The sequence below is a fragment of the Nanorana parkeri genome, unplaced genomic scaffold, assembly GCF_000935625.1.
Source record: "Nanorana parkeri isolate BGI_ZX_2015 unplaced genomic scaffold, ASM93562v1 scaffold1526, whole genome shotgun sequence".
NCBI classification, from domain to species: domain Eukaryota; kingdom Metazoa; phylum Chordata; class Amphibia; order Anura; family Dicroglossidae; genus Nanorana; species Nanorana parkeri.
This window is the reverse complement of record NW_017307794.1, coordinates 134,859-151,342: the sequence shown is the minus strand read 5'-3', so window position 1 is coordinate 151,342 and position 16,484 is coordinate 134,859. Positions and strand designations below refer to the sequence as shown.

Genomic DNA, 16,484 nt, shown 5'->3' with positions numbered 1-16,484 from the left:
ATGACCTGCCATGAGTCACAGGTGCTGCGTAATGCCACCCATAGGAGAGTGTACCCCAGTGCGCATGCACGTAAATGTACACCCGTGGATGCTTGTGGAAAAATCTCCAGCATGTGACACACTTCAGTTTACGGTAGTGACATAGGAACTGGCAGGTGGAAGCACCGCAATCTGAGGAGGACCAGGTATCTGAACATCTGGACATGTCCAACGCTATATAGATCAGGGGTAGCAAAACTCCAGCTGCGGAGAAACTACAAATCCCATAAGGCAAGACTTGAGCCACATGCATGACTCCCACAGGCATGATGGGATTTGGAAGTTTGGCTAAACTCAACAAGAGAACTGAGATCTGCAACATGACAAGTACATCATTATAGTTTTGTTTATTCTAATGTAGCTATAGTTGTTTTAACCACACTGAACTGACTTCTACGATCTCTGGTGTCCCACTAATGCAGATACACGGATCCTCAGATACCATTACAGAGAAATATAAGCATGCGTTTCAGACATGTCACAAAGCACTGATATTTGGGATGGGTGAAAAAAGGAAGGTGAATGACCCAAAAAAAGCAGTTCCACATTTGTTTCAGCATGGATCACCATAACAGCAGGAAGGAAGGTGTGATCAGTACAGCCCTATACTCAATACATGACCCAAAGTGACTCCGTGTTCAGGGTAACCACCTGGAAGTAACACATGTACACACCAATATAGCAACCGTATACTAAGAGCAAAACTACATGTGGTCAGCTGCACCTTGTTACAGGAACCCAACCACCGACTTCTCACTCACAGGTCTATTACAGAACGCAGAAACGTTTTCAGTCCGTGTGAGCGGTGCCGCTAGTGCTCACACACCGTTTTATTTTTATCTTATATACACATGCTCCGACATGACCTTATTACTGAAGCCGCAGGCTGTCAATGAGCGACACGCAATGTACAGGCATCAGTGGTTAGCACACCTGCCTTGCAGCACTGGGGTCCTGGAGACAAATCCTAGCCAGGACACTATTTGCATGTAATCCCTGTGCTTGTGTGGGCTTCCTCCAACTGACCAAAGCTATGCTGCCAGGTTAACTGGTTCCTGTATAAAGTGGACTTAGTATACATGTGCAAGGTATAAGGCATTAGATTGTGAGCTCCTTGACCCCAGGGACCGATGTGAATGTGCAGTATGTAAAGTGCTGTGTAAACTGTCAGCACTATACCTGTAATAAATAAACTAAAGGGCTGCACATCAGCAAGTAACTGCATGGAGTATATCAATATACCCGAGATTTTTTTTGTTAGAGTTAGTTGCAGACATAGACAGTTATTTGTAAACTGGACAATTATTTATAAACAAGGTTGTGTAGCTTTGTACATGGCAGAGTGAAAACATCCCAACCATTCATGTGTTTAGCACTAGTAGTATTGTGAGGATATTATAAGAATATATATTGTACCATCTACAGGTCACATTAGATGGGGTCAGGCTGAGCACAGGTAATGAGCGGAGAGTAAAGGGCACTGATCAGCCCTCCCCACTGAGCACTCACACACCCGGCAGGTACATGACAAGACACAGGCAGCCTGACAATACAGCTTACACAACAATGGGATCACATCCCCCCCACCCTAACAGTCCCTGTGTACTGGTCACCCCCTCCAGGGCCAACACAAGAGGCGGTGTGGACACGTTCCTGCCATCAATGAAGCCCGGTAGGGGGTCTCAGTTCCGGGGTATTTCCCAATCTGGTGTAACCCTTTCATGACTGCCCTGCACGTGCTGCATTCCCCTTCCCGCACACCAATGACAAGCTGATCGCTCAGCGTTCTACCTTCTTAGCTCTAGGAAGGGTCCCGCCGGAGACCATCAGCGCCTTGTACATGTCATCCGTCCTGTATGACTCCAGGGCCATGTAGGTAGAGTCAGCCTTGTCCCTTTCCCGGTAGATCGTCTGGTCCAGCGGAGAAGTATAGTCCTCCTTGTGATGAAGCTTCTTCAGCCGTCGGAAAGTCATTGCTGTCCCAGCAGCAGCAACACAGCCCGCACTGTCTCCGACCAGCAGCACCCGGCAGATCACTCTCTCTATGGAAGAAGAATGCTGAGCAGCAGGAATATAACTGACTTCGGGGGCGTGGCTGAGACCGGGGGCACGCCCCCTGCACGCTGAGGGGGGGAAGAACATGAAAAGCCTATAGACAGGGGAGCACGTGTCATGTCAGGGAGATGGTGAGAAGTTAGTGTGCGGGAAAGGTACAGCGGGACAAAAGGACCCGGTGTTCTTACTGAACTCAAGGAGCCCTCTCCCTGAGAAGAGCTAGGACTACCTAATGGGATCATAAGAACCACATATACAAACATTATACCCAGTACATATATAATAAATGCTACATATATTATACTTACTCTTTTAGATACAGTGTTCATACTTTGCCACTTGCAGTAGATATATGCAAAAATATTTAAAAAGAAAAAAGTTACCAAAAAAGGTTAAAACTTACCTGTGTCTCCGCCGCACGCTCCTGTCCGAACATCTGAAGATACTTGGGCGGCCGCAAAGGTTCATGGGGCGGGCACATGCGCTGTAGAGATCTTCGGCCAGTAGAAGAGACACAATGTAAGTCAATGAAGGCAGCCTGGCAGCGTGCACCCGCACAGACTCCATGGGACAGGATGAGACAGCAGTCAGCGCTGTATCAGATCAGTAAATAATGGCCCTAGAATTATTGCTCTCACTCCTGCGTTCGCGGCGATACCTAACGTGTGGCGCAATTGTCATTTATGTACACGTGCATGTCCTAAGCGGGCGTTTTCATTCACATGCACATGGCGAGGTTGGTTTTCATTTTTTTTCATTTTTATTGTTATTTTTTACCCTTTTATCCCTTTTTTATTTATTTTTTCACTTAAAGGAGAACTATGAGGTGAGTGCTTTTCACTCACCTCATAGTTCTAGCCGACCTGTGACAATGAGACTGTCACAGGTCGGCTCAGTAGATCGGGAGGTGAGCGAACACATACCAGCGTTCGCTCATCTCTCGATCCTGTCACGGCTCTCTGCCGTGACAGGGGAGGGGCTGGATTCCCCCCGCTCCGATCCACCATCGCTGACTGGCGGATCAGACAGGGGAGGGGGCAGGTACAGCTGGCTCTGCCTCTAGATAGGCAGAGCCAGCTGTCACTCACGCAGCTGGGCGGATCCAGACATAATTGCAGCGTCTCCAGACAGCTGCGGCGCCTCAATATACCGCGAGCAGTAGCTCGCGGTATACTGTGGCGTCTCAGTATACCGCAAGCTACAGCTCGCGCTATAGTGAGCTTAGGGTGACGGGAGGACGCTAGTTTGTGTCCTCCCGTTACCCTAAGGAGAACTATGGGGAAAAGCCTTAACCCCATAGTTCTCCTTTAACTTTATTGCTATCACATAGGGTATAATAAGCCCCTCCAAGACCTGGAGGGTCAGAGTTTAGCAACCCCTGATTTTAACATTCGATTCTGGTAAATTAATGGAATTTCCCCAAAGGAAAACCGCATTCACTGGTACAATTTCATTCATTGGAGGAAAAATATTTCTATCCTCCCCCTTCCATTTTTTGTCACTAGGTCAAAATCAGTTGTTGAACTCTTAGAAAATCGAACGAACATTCCAAAAACAACATTCTACTGGTGTATGGGCCCTCCAGCTACGGTGACACTACAAATCCCATGATGCATCAGCCTCTGGGCGTCATACCTATGGCTGTGAGAATCTTGCAATGCTGCATGGGATTTGTAGTTCCACAACAGCTGGAGGGCCGGAGTTTTCCCACCCCTGATCTAAAGTCAACACTTTTTTCATTTACATTTTGGGTAGAGTGCTGAGGGGCTACCGGCTGATTCACCTTCTTCATGTGTCCTGTGGTCACTTTCACTGGGAGGGAAAATGAAGGAAAATCTACAATATAAAGGTTGCGGCTAGAGTGCTGTGAGGTAGAACATTCTCAGTTGTCACCAGAACAGGAAGAGCGAGGACATCTTTCAATAGGGGAAACTTGTTTCAATGACAACAGTCGGAGGCGATTTCCCTCACTTTGTGGAAATTTTCTCCACTTCCTGTTGTGTCTACAGGACAGAAAGGGAAGGAAACTCTAATGGCAATCATATAGTAAAACAATAGCAGGAGTTCAACCAAAATGTAAAAAAAAAATATATGGCTTTAGATATACTTTAGGTTAAAGAGGAACTGTAACCACCTATTTAACGTCTTCCAAAACAGTTACTGTTAAGGGGTGCCAACTGTCAAGGCTGCCAGTGTGCTTACTTCAACTCTCAACTGAACTTTCAAGCCTCAAATGGCTGGTGTCATAGCTGATCACATGTGCAGCACCATGGCACCTGCAATCCAAATAGAGCAGGGGTGGGCACCTCCAGAGTGGCGTTCAGTGCCTTAGCCAAGCGCTGAGTAGCTGTCCTGCAGCGCTTCTGTTCACTGCAGCAGCTTCATTGAACGCTTGGGCTGCACAGTGCTAAGCAAAATGGCGTAGAATTCAGTGTTAAACTCTGCCATTAGTGCAATGTCTACTGTTTAAGGGCTTGTTTCCACCAGCCCGCACATCTACTGCAATGTCCCGTGCCGAAACGCAAGGGATTGCAAACATGCAGTCTCTTTGCGTTCTGGGGCGAGAGGGGGTGTGGCAGTGCCATTCAAATCAATGGCACTGCAGACGCCCCCCCCTCACCCGCACAGGACAGCGTGGTAATAAAATGCCCTGCTTTCCAGTGCGATCGCAAAAAAGAGTGCATGCCCTATTTTTTGCGATCGCACCGCACTGGGACATAGGGCATTTTATTACCACACGCTCCTGTTCGGCGGATCGCACTGCGGGCGGGGGGAGTGTCTGCAGCGCCTTGACTTGAATGGCACCGCCACGCCCCCGTCTTGCCCCAGAACACATGGGGACTTTATGTATGCAATCCCTTGCGTTCAGGGCACGGGACATTGGTGGAAACAAGCCCACGCAGGGGAAACTGAGAGCCGTGGCATATTTGATGTGGCTATGAATGAAATGGATGTTTCATTATTTGAGGAAGAGATAGAAATGTATATTTATATGGTTACAACAAATTGGTCACCAGCCCACTGTTGCAATAAAAGAGTATTTTTAACAAACTGTGCCTCGTTATTCAGACACTATTTTTCGTTCACATTCGTGCACCGAAACATTAAATTGTAGATATCCACACTAAATTGTGATTTGCTCCATCGCTGCCAGGTGCACCCACAGTTACAATGGCCGCTGGTGCTCTGTCCCCAACTTCTCCTACTATGCACGTCACACTCAGCGCTCTGCAGCCACATTCACTTCCGCTGCGAGTGCTAAGTTAGCAGTGCTGAGCGCCGACTTGCAGCACAGCGTTCAGCGACGGTTTGCTAACTCAGCATTCGCAGAGGCTGAGCAACTGAACGCACCTCAGCCCTCTAGCTTAAACTACAAATCCAAACATGCCTTTGCTTCTGGGAGTCATGCCTGTAACTGTCAGTCTTGCAATGCCTCATGGGAATAGTAGTTCTACAACAGCTGGAGCCCCGGAGTTGCCCACCCCTGAAATAGAGGTTAAGATGGCACCCACCTTCCTTGGTTGTAAAGTATAGGAAGGTGTAGTTCCACTTTAATAACCCGTCTTTCATTACCTCATATAAAACTCAGTCTTACAATTTCCCATAGCTTCCTTCTGTTCTAACATTATAGGCTCAATTCACTAAGCTTTAGGCCGCATTCGCATGGTGCTAGTATCTGCGTTCTGGGATTCCTGTGGCAAGAACCTACAGATTCTTGCGGCCTGGAATCCCAGATGTTCCTGTTCAGATGTGACCGAAGTGCATGTGATCTAAACATGTATGATTACATGTGGTCTGCTGCTGACAGATGCGGCCGCTGTCAGCCTGCCATTAACTTGAATGGGCACAGCGGCCGCATCTGTCAGCAGCAGACCAGATGTAATCATACATGTTTAGATCACATGCAGTTCGGTATAGATGATTGTCGCTGGAGGCATCTATCCTGCGTCCTGTGACAATCATCTATCTATGTATGATTACATGCAGACTGCTGCTGACAGATGTGGGTGCTGTCACCCTGTCATTAACAGATATGTAATAGCGGTAATATTTATAGTGACAGATATTTAATAGCAGGAAATGTCCTTGGAAACAATGCAGCCACTAGGCCTCTAAAATGGACAGATGAGCAAGATGCCTATTACTTGTGTAGGCCTTAAACAGCATCCATATGCACAATGTTATGTATCACAGATAAAGGAACCCTTTTAAATGCGTACACACGTCAGCCACACTTGCATTATTAAGGAAAAGAAAGGGTTATTTGCTAATGGATGTGTGACTGGGAGGTACGTTAGTTCAAAGGTTTGTTTTTAATGCGGTGCTAGTAGGCCCTCAGTATATAGAAAGTGCTAATTGGCACATCAGAAGTTCAAACACATGCAGACCACCTTGCCTTAGTGAAAACCTTATGTTGTGGTACATATTTTAATACGGAACATATTTTATTAGCAGGCGCCAGCATGAGAGAAATAGTGGATTGCACAAGAATATATTTGGCATGACCCCCTTCCTTCACATCGATCAGACATTGATGTCATATGACTTATGTCCTGCAGCCAAACTTCGGCTCTCCAGCTGTTGGGGAACTACAAGTCCTAGGAGGCATTGCAACTCTGACAGCAACAGGCATGACTCCCAGAGACAGATGCATGCTGAGGCTTGTAGTTTCACCACAGCTTCAGTGCCGGTTCACACCACACAGTTCCAGTTCCAGAGAGGTCAGCCTCTGGAATGCACTGTATCTCAACCTGGACGGCTCCCTGCATTCAGGGCAGGGAGGGGGCTTGGCGGTGCATTGAAGTCAATGACACCGTGGCTACACCCACGCCAGCAGCGCGAGCACCTGCACCCGAACCTATGGTACATCAGTACCTGCGTTCCGGTCCAGTGCAATCTGCAAAAATAGTGCTCGCAGCATTTTTGCAGATCACCCTGGACCGGAGCACAGGCACTAATGTGCTACGCATTCAGGTGCAGGCGATCGCACTGCCGGCGAGGACGTGGCTGCGGTGCCATTGACTTTAATGCACACCCCTGAATGCAGGCCGCTGTCCAGGATGTGATACAGTGCGTTCCAGAGGCTGACTGCTCTGGAACACACTGTTGTGGTGTGAACCGGTCCTGAGGGCCAAAGTTTGGCTACCCCTGTCCTACACCATCGTATAGACTCCTAGTGGACAGTAAAAATCTTTTTCAAGCAGCCAAGTTTAGCCTATATTACTATACCCCTGTGACGCTAACATTTATATTATGCATTAAAGTAGAACTAAACATGGAGACATCAGGGGTCTATTAGACTTCTGATGTGTCCCTGGTACCTCCAAGACAGATCATCAAACACAGGAATGTGCTAGGTGATCTGTATTTACACCACTTTATCCGGCTTCTGACAGCTGAAGCATGAAGTGCTGAGAGCAGCTCTTCATGCTTCAGTGATCACTCGAAAACCCTGGGGGGGCCTCGGCACAATAGCGGACTAGTACAATTGATCTGGGTGGCTGTACAGCCGCCCACATCACTTGTAGCTGAGGAGCTGGCCATGCCTGCCTGATGTCATTGGTTGCTAGGAAGCCAGCAGTCTTAGCAACCAATGACTGAAGCGAAGGGAGGGCCTGCGTTGGGTTATGGCTGGCAGTGAAAGCAGCGGCCTCAGATGAAGGTCAGGGACCGCAGTTTGGACAAAACCGCCAGTAGGTCCGTGCCTGGACCGCGGGCCGCCATTTAGTGGCCGCTGACATATGATTTAACTTTAATAAACCAAGGATTAGGAAAGGCATGGAATAAAAAAAGGCACATTTATAGGGTCTTTACCCTAATACAGGGGTGGGCAACCTCGGCACTCCAGCTGTTGTGGAACTATATGCATTACAGGCATTGCAAGACTTCGACAGCACAGGCATGATGGGATTTGTAGTTTCATTACAGCTAGAGTGCCAACGTTGCCTATCCCTGCCCTAATATATTTGTGCGGTAATTGCTAATGTTGGGGAATTCTTGTTGTATTTTTCTTGTTAGTAAGATACTTACCCAGAACAAGCATGCAAGACAAGATTCAGACTTTGCAGTCTTCACTGGCAGCATGCTTGTTCCAGGTCGACAAGCCACAGTAGTGAAGCTAGATTAAGAAGTGTGTCCCCAATCAGCAGTGAGAGCTCCCTAGAAAAGCTGAATTCTGGACACTAGGGATTAGCTTGGCTGTGATGCAAATCTGGAAGTTAGACATCCATGCACACCCAATCATTTGCAGCATTCCCCACCCAGCAGCTGCATGTAAACAAAGGGATGGTATGCTGGTGACATCATTGACCTTATATGGCCACATGACATAATAGCATCCAATCCCTTTGTTTACTTGCGGCTGTGAGGTTGGGAATGCCCTGTCTGCAGTTGATTGGGCATGCACGCACACCTATTTTCTGGGTTTGCATGAGTTTGGATTTGCACCAAACCTGAGCTGATCCATAGGCATACCTGAATAAAATGAAGGAAGGAAAAAAAAAATCACATCCACTAGGGTCTGCATGCCTGTTATGAAACCTTATTACTAAGACCAGGTAGCAAATCTAACCACAGCTTCAAACAAATCATTAGTATAATGGGCGATCTGGGGCTTTCCCGCTGATCCACCATAAAATCAGCGTGCTTCTCTTACCATCCTTAATTGGAAAGTTAGATATAATTACAGTCCAACCTGCACTGATATTTGCAGACGCAGCTTTCTGTACAGTTATCAAAAGTCATACTGCGATGTACAATTATATCCCTAACATTCACCTGACCTTAGAGATCATGCACCTTAATCCCCCCCGCCATCTGTGCCCTTTACTTTGACATACAGCGGAGATCCCTGTATGTATCCCTTAAACTCATCGTTTTATTGGGATCTTCCTTTGTCTCCTTGACGTTTAATGACAGATGGTTTCCAGTGCAAGTTCCCTGCTGGGAAATCCAAAGAGCAGCTATTGTATTTAACTACATGCACACACTACCTGCAGTACCATAATTACCTTCCAGTAGATATCTGTATAGATATAGCAGACTATCAATGCAAAAAGGTGCGATTGACAACTTTTGGATTCTCTGGTATTCTTATCACATGGTAATGAGATTAACACAGATGACTTGATATAGGGGCATGGTGCTGTGCTCAACTGTGTTGCTTTAGTGTAGAACAAATCATGGCTGTTAAGGCACATACAGGCATCAGAGAACATTCACCTGATCCAGCCATTTATGGTCAAAGTGACGAGTGTTCATACATCTGTTGGCCTCTTCTCATAGCAGAACCTGCTGAGAGGAAGCCTTGATCATTATTGTCAATCGCTATTGTTTTCCACAGTGACATGCTGGCACCTGCAGTGCTCAGGCTCCCTTCTCCATAGACCCAGACATGCAAGTCCACCTAATTATCAAAATAATGGTCGTTGAGCGGCCACATCCTGCATGCATGACAGCTATCTAGTCCAGAGTTTCTCAACCTTTTTTCACTCTCTGCACCCTTTAAAAATATGCAAACTTTCAAGCCACTGCAGCCTAAAATGTAAAAGATTTAAATGAATTGTGGTTTCCCCCCAAAATCTATACTAAACCCATAGGTATCTGGTATGGATTTTAAGAGAGAACCCAACCACAAAAAAAAAGAACTGAAAAAAGACATGGCGTTCCCCTCCTTCACATCAGAGCCCTCCTTCATATCAGTAGCCAACTTTTGCATCAGAAATCCCCCTTCTGATCAGGAGACCCCTTTCCATGCTGCAGCACTCTGGTTGAGAAAGGCTGGTCCAGTCTAGTACGATCTAAGAGCCCCCATTCACACCAGTACAGTTTCATCACGTGGATTTTTCCATGCTGAAACGCATGCAAATAAAATCCCATACATTCCTATGGGGGCCGTTCACGCAAATGCACAGAATCACGCGTACATATATGCCTGTCGCTTGAAATAGTCCCTGAGCTTCTTTTGTCTGATCAGCTCGTTTTGCTCCATAGACTTCAATGCAAATGCACTGATCAGCGCGATTCTCTGTGTTTTGTATGTGTGTTTCAGCAGCTGAGCCTGCTTCTTATTGTACAACTGAAAACAAGCTTCAAAAACGCGCTGACATATGAACAGAAAACGCCTGTAATATGTGCATAAAAACTGTGCAAAACCACAGAAAAAAAAGCGCAAAAACAGCTGAAACGCTGTCACCCTGGTGTGCATGGGGCCAGATGCTCGTTCTCATCGGCGGCACTGGGCTGTGTCGAGCAGTGATGCTCAATGCAAGAACAAGACAATGTGCCTTATGTTCTATGATTTCAGTGCATATCAAGTTGGTGTGCAATGGAAAAAAAAAATCTGAAATGTGTTTTTCATTTTCCCGCAATGAGAAGGTCGCAACATGCATGTTAATAGGGTAGATTCTAATTTAAAAAAAAAAATCTAAAAGAAGGGTTAAAAATCACTTCACAACGTGTGTCAAAAACACAGTGCGAGTTACAAACAACATGCCCCCGCTGTTGTGACCCTCAGGGGTCTATATTCATAATTTATCTTTAAAAACACATGCTGCAAACACGTGAACGAGCTCTAATGCTAATTGATCACTTTGAAGATGTTTGGTCTTTCAGAAAAATGTGGACAACTATTGACATATATTGTCATTGTAATCAATGAAAGATCGGTCTGTGTATGGCCAACATTACAATGTAAATCGACCCTTGAATGTAAATGAGCCGCACTTGATCGTATTCATGTGAAAACGTGTCCCTTTCATGTGATGCAAATAGAAGCCTGTTTACTGAAGACCCCGAAAATATAATTTTGGACATGTTGATGCTTGTCCTTGTACACAGTGCAGATTCTGGTAGCCAATGACCAGTGTGTATATATAGCATACTGTATAGCTACACCTTCACCAAGAACATGGGAGGATATGAAATCCAACTTCCAGATAAAGCTGCCATAGACCTCAGATAGAATTTGGATGCACAAGTGTAATCCATTCACCAAATTATAATTTTTTAAGCAATCACCTAAACGTACATGCTAGTGCATTATGAAGGGCTGAACACACCCCATTACCACTCTTTTTTTTTTAGGAAAACAATACAAATTTGCTCACAATACACAGGCGGATATATTATATATCACATACATTCACAGCTTTGTCAATGCGTCTCAGACAATCTCTAAGGTCAAAGCAATGGAAGTTCATAATTAATATGTGTGAACACTGTGGTCTACATACATTTTGCAACGCTCAGCAAGAATATTCTGCTTACATTCCACATCCCATGTGTCAAGAATTTCACCTTAATACTAAAAACACGCTACATGTTTTTACACGCCATGTACTAAGGTAGACAACCCCGTAAATAAAAAAATTATTGTGGCTAGCTTTAGATTGTAAGCTCCTTGAGGGCAGGGACTGATATGACTGTATACATTCAAATCCGTCCCTGCCCTCAAGGAACTTACAATCTACAGCTGGCCATACACTGTTATATTTTTTCTTGTTCAATTTGCGGACAGGTATTCTGACGCTATCCACCTGTTGCTGTCAGAATACACAATGACATTGATGGCAGCCAATTCGATGCCATTACTGTTCTCGCCCAAATGCTCCAGATGCCTAACCTGATACCTGAGCCTCTGGTATCAGGAAGCTGGGCAGCAAGTCATTACATGCTGCCCAGCCTCCTGATTGGCCGGGCAGCCGGCGACATGCTCCATCAGGAAGCCGGGCGCTGTGTAATGACTCGCCACCTAGCTTCCTGATTGGTTGGGACCAGCGGTGTATTTAACTTTGGTGCTGCCCTAGGCAAAGCAGCAACGCCGCTCTCCCCCCCCAAACATGAAAATGCTGTTTTAATTATGTGAGTTCATTGATTGCTGAATCATTCTCTTGGAGACTGAAATGGATCAATAAAGTGGCAGTGCTCTGCTGGAAGCCTTCACACAAGATGCTATGTCCTAGTTATCAAGCTTGTAATGTGACACAGTATTGCACCCAGGACAGAAGGCTTCTTAAAGGAGCTATAGCATCAAACTTGCTTATACCAAGGAATTCATTTTTACATCGTTACATAGTTGTTAAAGTGATATTAAAGTCAAAAGGTTTTTAAGCTGTTTTAAATGCTGATGTAATCACTTACAATAGATGCTGCTTTTTGATCTTTAAAAGTTTTAGTTTTCTGTAGAATCAGCTGGTTCCCTAAGCACTGGTCCTGATATCCTGTTTTAGGATGGCTCCTCTCCCTTGCAGGGTCCTATGGAACCACCCTTGTGTGTGCTAGTAAGCAGTGTGTGTCTCCGCAAACATACAGGAACAGTAGTGAAAGTCAGCCCTCTGCTCCCTGCTCGTCCTTGCTTCTCCAAGCTAGTAGATAAACAGGCACTGCAGTCTCCTCTGTCTCTTGTGATCTTGTACTGAACAGGAAGTTAAGGGAGGTAGAGCTGAGAGAGTTGAAGCTAGCTGTTTGGAAACGTGATGACTATAAGTGCTTGGGTAAAAAATATATCATTGCTGGGCAATGTACTGTATATGTGTTTGATATGGATGCATTATTGAAAACAAGTCTGAGAGTTTAGTACTGCTTTAAGGCTGAATGAAGACACTGGCTTATATAGTTCAACCAATGTATGTGTCTGTGGGAATATTTAGGTGGCTAGGTATTCCCATACCCCTGTATATTGTATTGAGGAAGTCATCTAGAATTTTTTTTTAATGTGGCTATAGTCTCAGCTGATACCACTACCTGGGGAAGGGAGTTCCACAATTGTACTGCTCAGTAAAGAATCTCCTTTGCAGTTTGAGATTAAACCTCTTTTACTCCAGTCTTAGGTGGTGGCCTCTTGTCTTCTTTAGGGACCTCAGAGTACACAGTTTATGAATGATTTTACCATCACCATTAAGCAGTTTGTACATTGCAATCATTCCCTCTTAAATGCCTCTTCTCCACAGTCAATAAGTACAATTTTTGTAATCTTTCCTCAAGGTTAGGTCCTCCATCCCCCTTATTAATTTTGTTTCCCTCTCTCCAGTTCATGGACATCTGTCCGATGGATCAGTTAGCAAAACTAAAGCACATACTTAAGATGAGGCCTGCTCAGTAGAATTAAGGATTTTTTCTCTGGAGTAAGTACCCTTTTTATGCATGATAGTAGTATGCTGGCCTTATTTGCTGCTGCCTACCATTGCATGCTATTGCTAAGTCTGTGGTCTACTACAGGTGTGGGCAAACTCCAGCCCTCCAGCTATTGTGGAACTAAAAATATGAATCACAATTACTGTACTCCTGGCCCAATTTTCTCAAAGGGTGAGGCTGGAAATTTTTTTCCGAATCGTACGAAAATCGATGGATTTGTGGTGTTTTCGTATGAAAAAAATCGCAACATCAACACTGCACATGCGATTGATGAAATTCTGTCAATATTGTTAAAGAGCGATAATTGGAATCCACATTAGTCTGTGCATGATGGGGCAGTTGTGTGGAAATCGAACAACGGTTCGATGATGGCATGAAAAAAATGGAACAATCATTGGAAGGTGTATGGGTACCTTAAGACAGAGCCCTGTGGCACGCCACTCACAATCCTAACAACCTATTTACCCTAACAAATGTCAGCTGAACAGTGACTGCATCCTATCATTGTGTATGGCCAGCCTAAGACCATGTGTAAACAACTTTACTTGTTGACAGAAACCACTCAGTGTAAAGTGGAGATTACACAGAGTAAAGAATTCCAACTCAAACATATTGACATGTATGCTTAAAGGAGTTGTAAAGTCCCAGCATATACTGTCCTATTATAACATCAGCACTGTAATAGGAATACATAGTAGAGTTGTTTTTCATAATGTAATCAAAGCTTACTTGAAAAAAATCCCATTTATGTAATGAGTGATGCCTTCCGTCTGCCCATCACTTTCATCAACTTCCTGGACTCCCAGTGTGCTTTGTGCCTCTTTCCCTGATGCTTGATGTGATGTAAGCTCCATTTCTCAAGATTACATATCCCATCATGCATTGCTTCCAGCAAGCAATGATGACGTCACATTGTTCAGACATTGAGTTTTTTCAGAAGGCAGACTCCGTGAGAGTGGTGACACCAAGAAGTACATATTCACAGTGCTAAATGAAAATAATACATTGGGGAAGTATAGCCTATGGGCGTCTTCAATAAGTAAGTTTATAAGCATCTAGATCAGGGGTGGCAAACACAAGGCCCGCGGGCCGAATCCGGCCCGCCGGACCTTGTAATGTGGCCCGCACAGCAGCCACCTCATTTTGCAGGGGTGTGGAATTCGTATCGCCCGACGCCCGGGACATGTAGTTCCGGGCGCCGGGCAAGTAGTTTTTTCCAAAATTTCCACACCCCTGTTTTGCCAAGTTGGGATTTCAGCAGAGTCCTATGCAACCGGCCCTTTGAGGGTAACCGTACTGCTAATGCGGCCCCCGATGAATTTGAGTTTGCCACCCCTGATCTAGATCCTTGGTTCTCAACTGGTGGGTCGCGACCCAAAAGTGGGTCACGACCCCGTGTTCAGTGGGTTGCAGCATGCCTTCCACTTTTCTAGGTGAGGGGCTCCTCTGCTTCTCCCTAGCGCAGCACTGCCAGTTCTCGCACCAAGCAGCCATTCAAAATATGCTGCCAGTCACCGAGTGTCAGATTGAGGTGGGATGGGATGGGGCTATGGCCGCGAGGGAGCTCCATCCATACATGCATTGATTACACCTCCCACAAGTGTCCAGTAGAGGTGCCAGGAGTGGAGTGACATCACATTCTGGCACCTCTACAGGGCGCACAAGGGAGCTGTACAAGCAATGCACATATGAATGGATCTCCGTCACAGCACAGCAGCCAACACTGGACCCCAGGCTAAGGATCCACTCCAGTTCTCATAAGGTAGGGAGACTGGGTGGATCTTAAAAAGAAACCCCAAAAAAACATTTTTGCAGTGTGTATGTGTGCGTTAGAATGTCTGTAAGTGTGTGAGATTGTGTCTGTGGTTGTGTATTTATGTCAGTGTTTTTGAGGGCCCTTCACACTAGTACAGTGCATTAATCTCATAGTACCGTGCGATTTACGCACTGTCACCTACAGCGCATTCTGGTGTGGGAGGTGTGTTGTGCTGCGATTCATTTGAATGGTACGCCAACCGCACCTCCCACCCTCAGTGCGTACGCCCAGTGCCCTAATGCCGTGCGTTCCATTGCAGTGCGACTTGGGTCGCGACTTAATGACCAAGGACAAATGTGGGTCCTGAGGTTACACAGGTTGAGAACCACTGGTCTAGATCAATATGGATATTAGGAGTGGGATAAAAGTTATGGAAGTTCAATAAAAAAATGCAGATTTATCTTTAGACCATAGATCATCTTTAAGAAACAAAGTAAAAGCCGGAATAATTATTAGGTACTTTTTGCATAGGTACTGAATGTTAAAGCCAACCATTTTATATCTTTATGATATTTTTCATGTTATGAATATTCCTCCCCTCTATTTACAATGATTCTGTTTGTTTAAATTCCATCATTAAACATGTTTGTTTTTTCAAGCTGACCTGGGTATGGCTCAAGGTGAAAGAGGATAACAGTAGCAGTTGTTAACTAGCAGGTATGTAAACAAGTTAAAAAAATACCCCCCTTCCATGTTTACCTAGAGAGTAAGCTTGTGATGGAAGACAGCTTGACCTGATCCCCTTGTAGCAAAACATGTAGAAAGACTTTATTTGCCTGGAGTATACAGGTATTCCTTACTTAACGACCGAGTTCCGTTCCTATGTCCAGGTAGTTAAACGAATTGGTGGTTAAGCGAGAAACTGTATACAGTACTGTATAGTGTTGCAGATGTACAGTACTGAACAGTGTACTGTAAATCAGGCAATCAAATACTTACCGAGACCCGCAGCGGAGAACGGAGTACAGCACTTCCGCCGGCGAGACCTCGCACTGCCACGTTCCCGCACGTAAGGTTGGAGGGCTGGTCGTAAGTGCGAGTGCTCGCAAAACAGGTAAGCCGTAAAGCGAGGAATGTCGGTACTGCATACACGCTCCTCTTTTGTGGACATTTACTTCTTCATCTTCTGTAAAATGTTGTACCACCAGTATTGCTAGAATGTTAAGAGCCCCCATGTGAGCAAATATATCAAGCGTATGGGACTTGGAAAATGCTAATAAAAACATAAAAACGCGATTCATTCAGCCATAAACTGAAGTGGGCCACACACCAGTAGAACTTGGTACAAACATTTTAGTTTTTTAGAACGTTCCTACGAATGGGGTCTACTAGATGATTGTTTTTGACTGTAGTGACAAGGAAAACCAAAGGAACAGCATGGAAATCCTTTCTTGTTTTTTAATTGAATGAACAAAAGTCTAACCATGAATGTGATTTCCAT

At 45.2% G+C, this 16,484-nt stretch overlaps 1 protein-coding gene across 2 annotated transcripts in view; it reads right to left on the bottom strand.

The window, feature by feature from the left end:
• GRASP (general receptor for phosphoinositides 1 associated scaffold protein) overlaps positions 1-2,117 on the bottom strand; it is a 36,540-nt gene extending 34,423 nt beyond the window's left edge. For both annotated transcript variants that reach the window (XM_018570379.1, XM_018570380.1), the window contains exon 1: positions 1,831-2,117. In XM_018570379.1, coding sequence (XP_018425881.1) covers positions 1,831-2,013 — 183 coding nt within the window. In that variant the 5' untranslated portion in view covers positions 2,014-2,117. The remainder of the gene's footprint in view (positions 1-1,830) is intronic.
• Between the last annotated feature and the right edge of the window lie 14,367 nt (positions 2,118-16,484).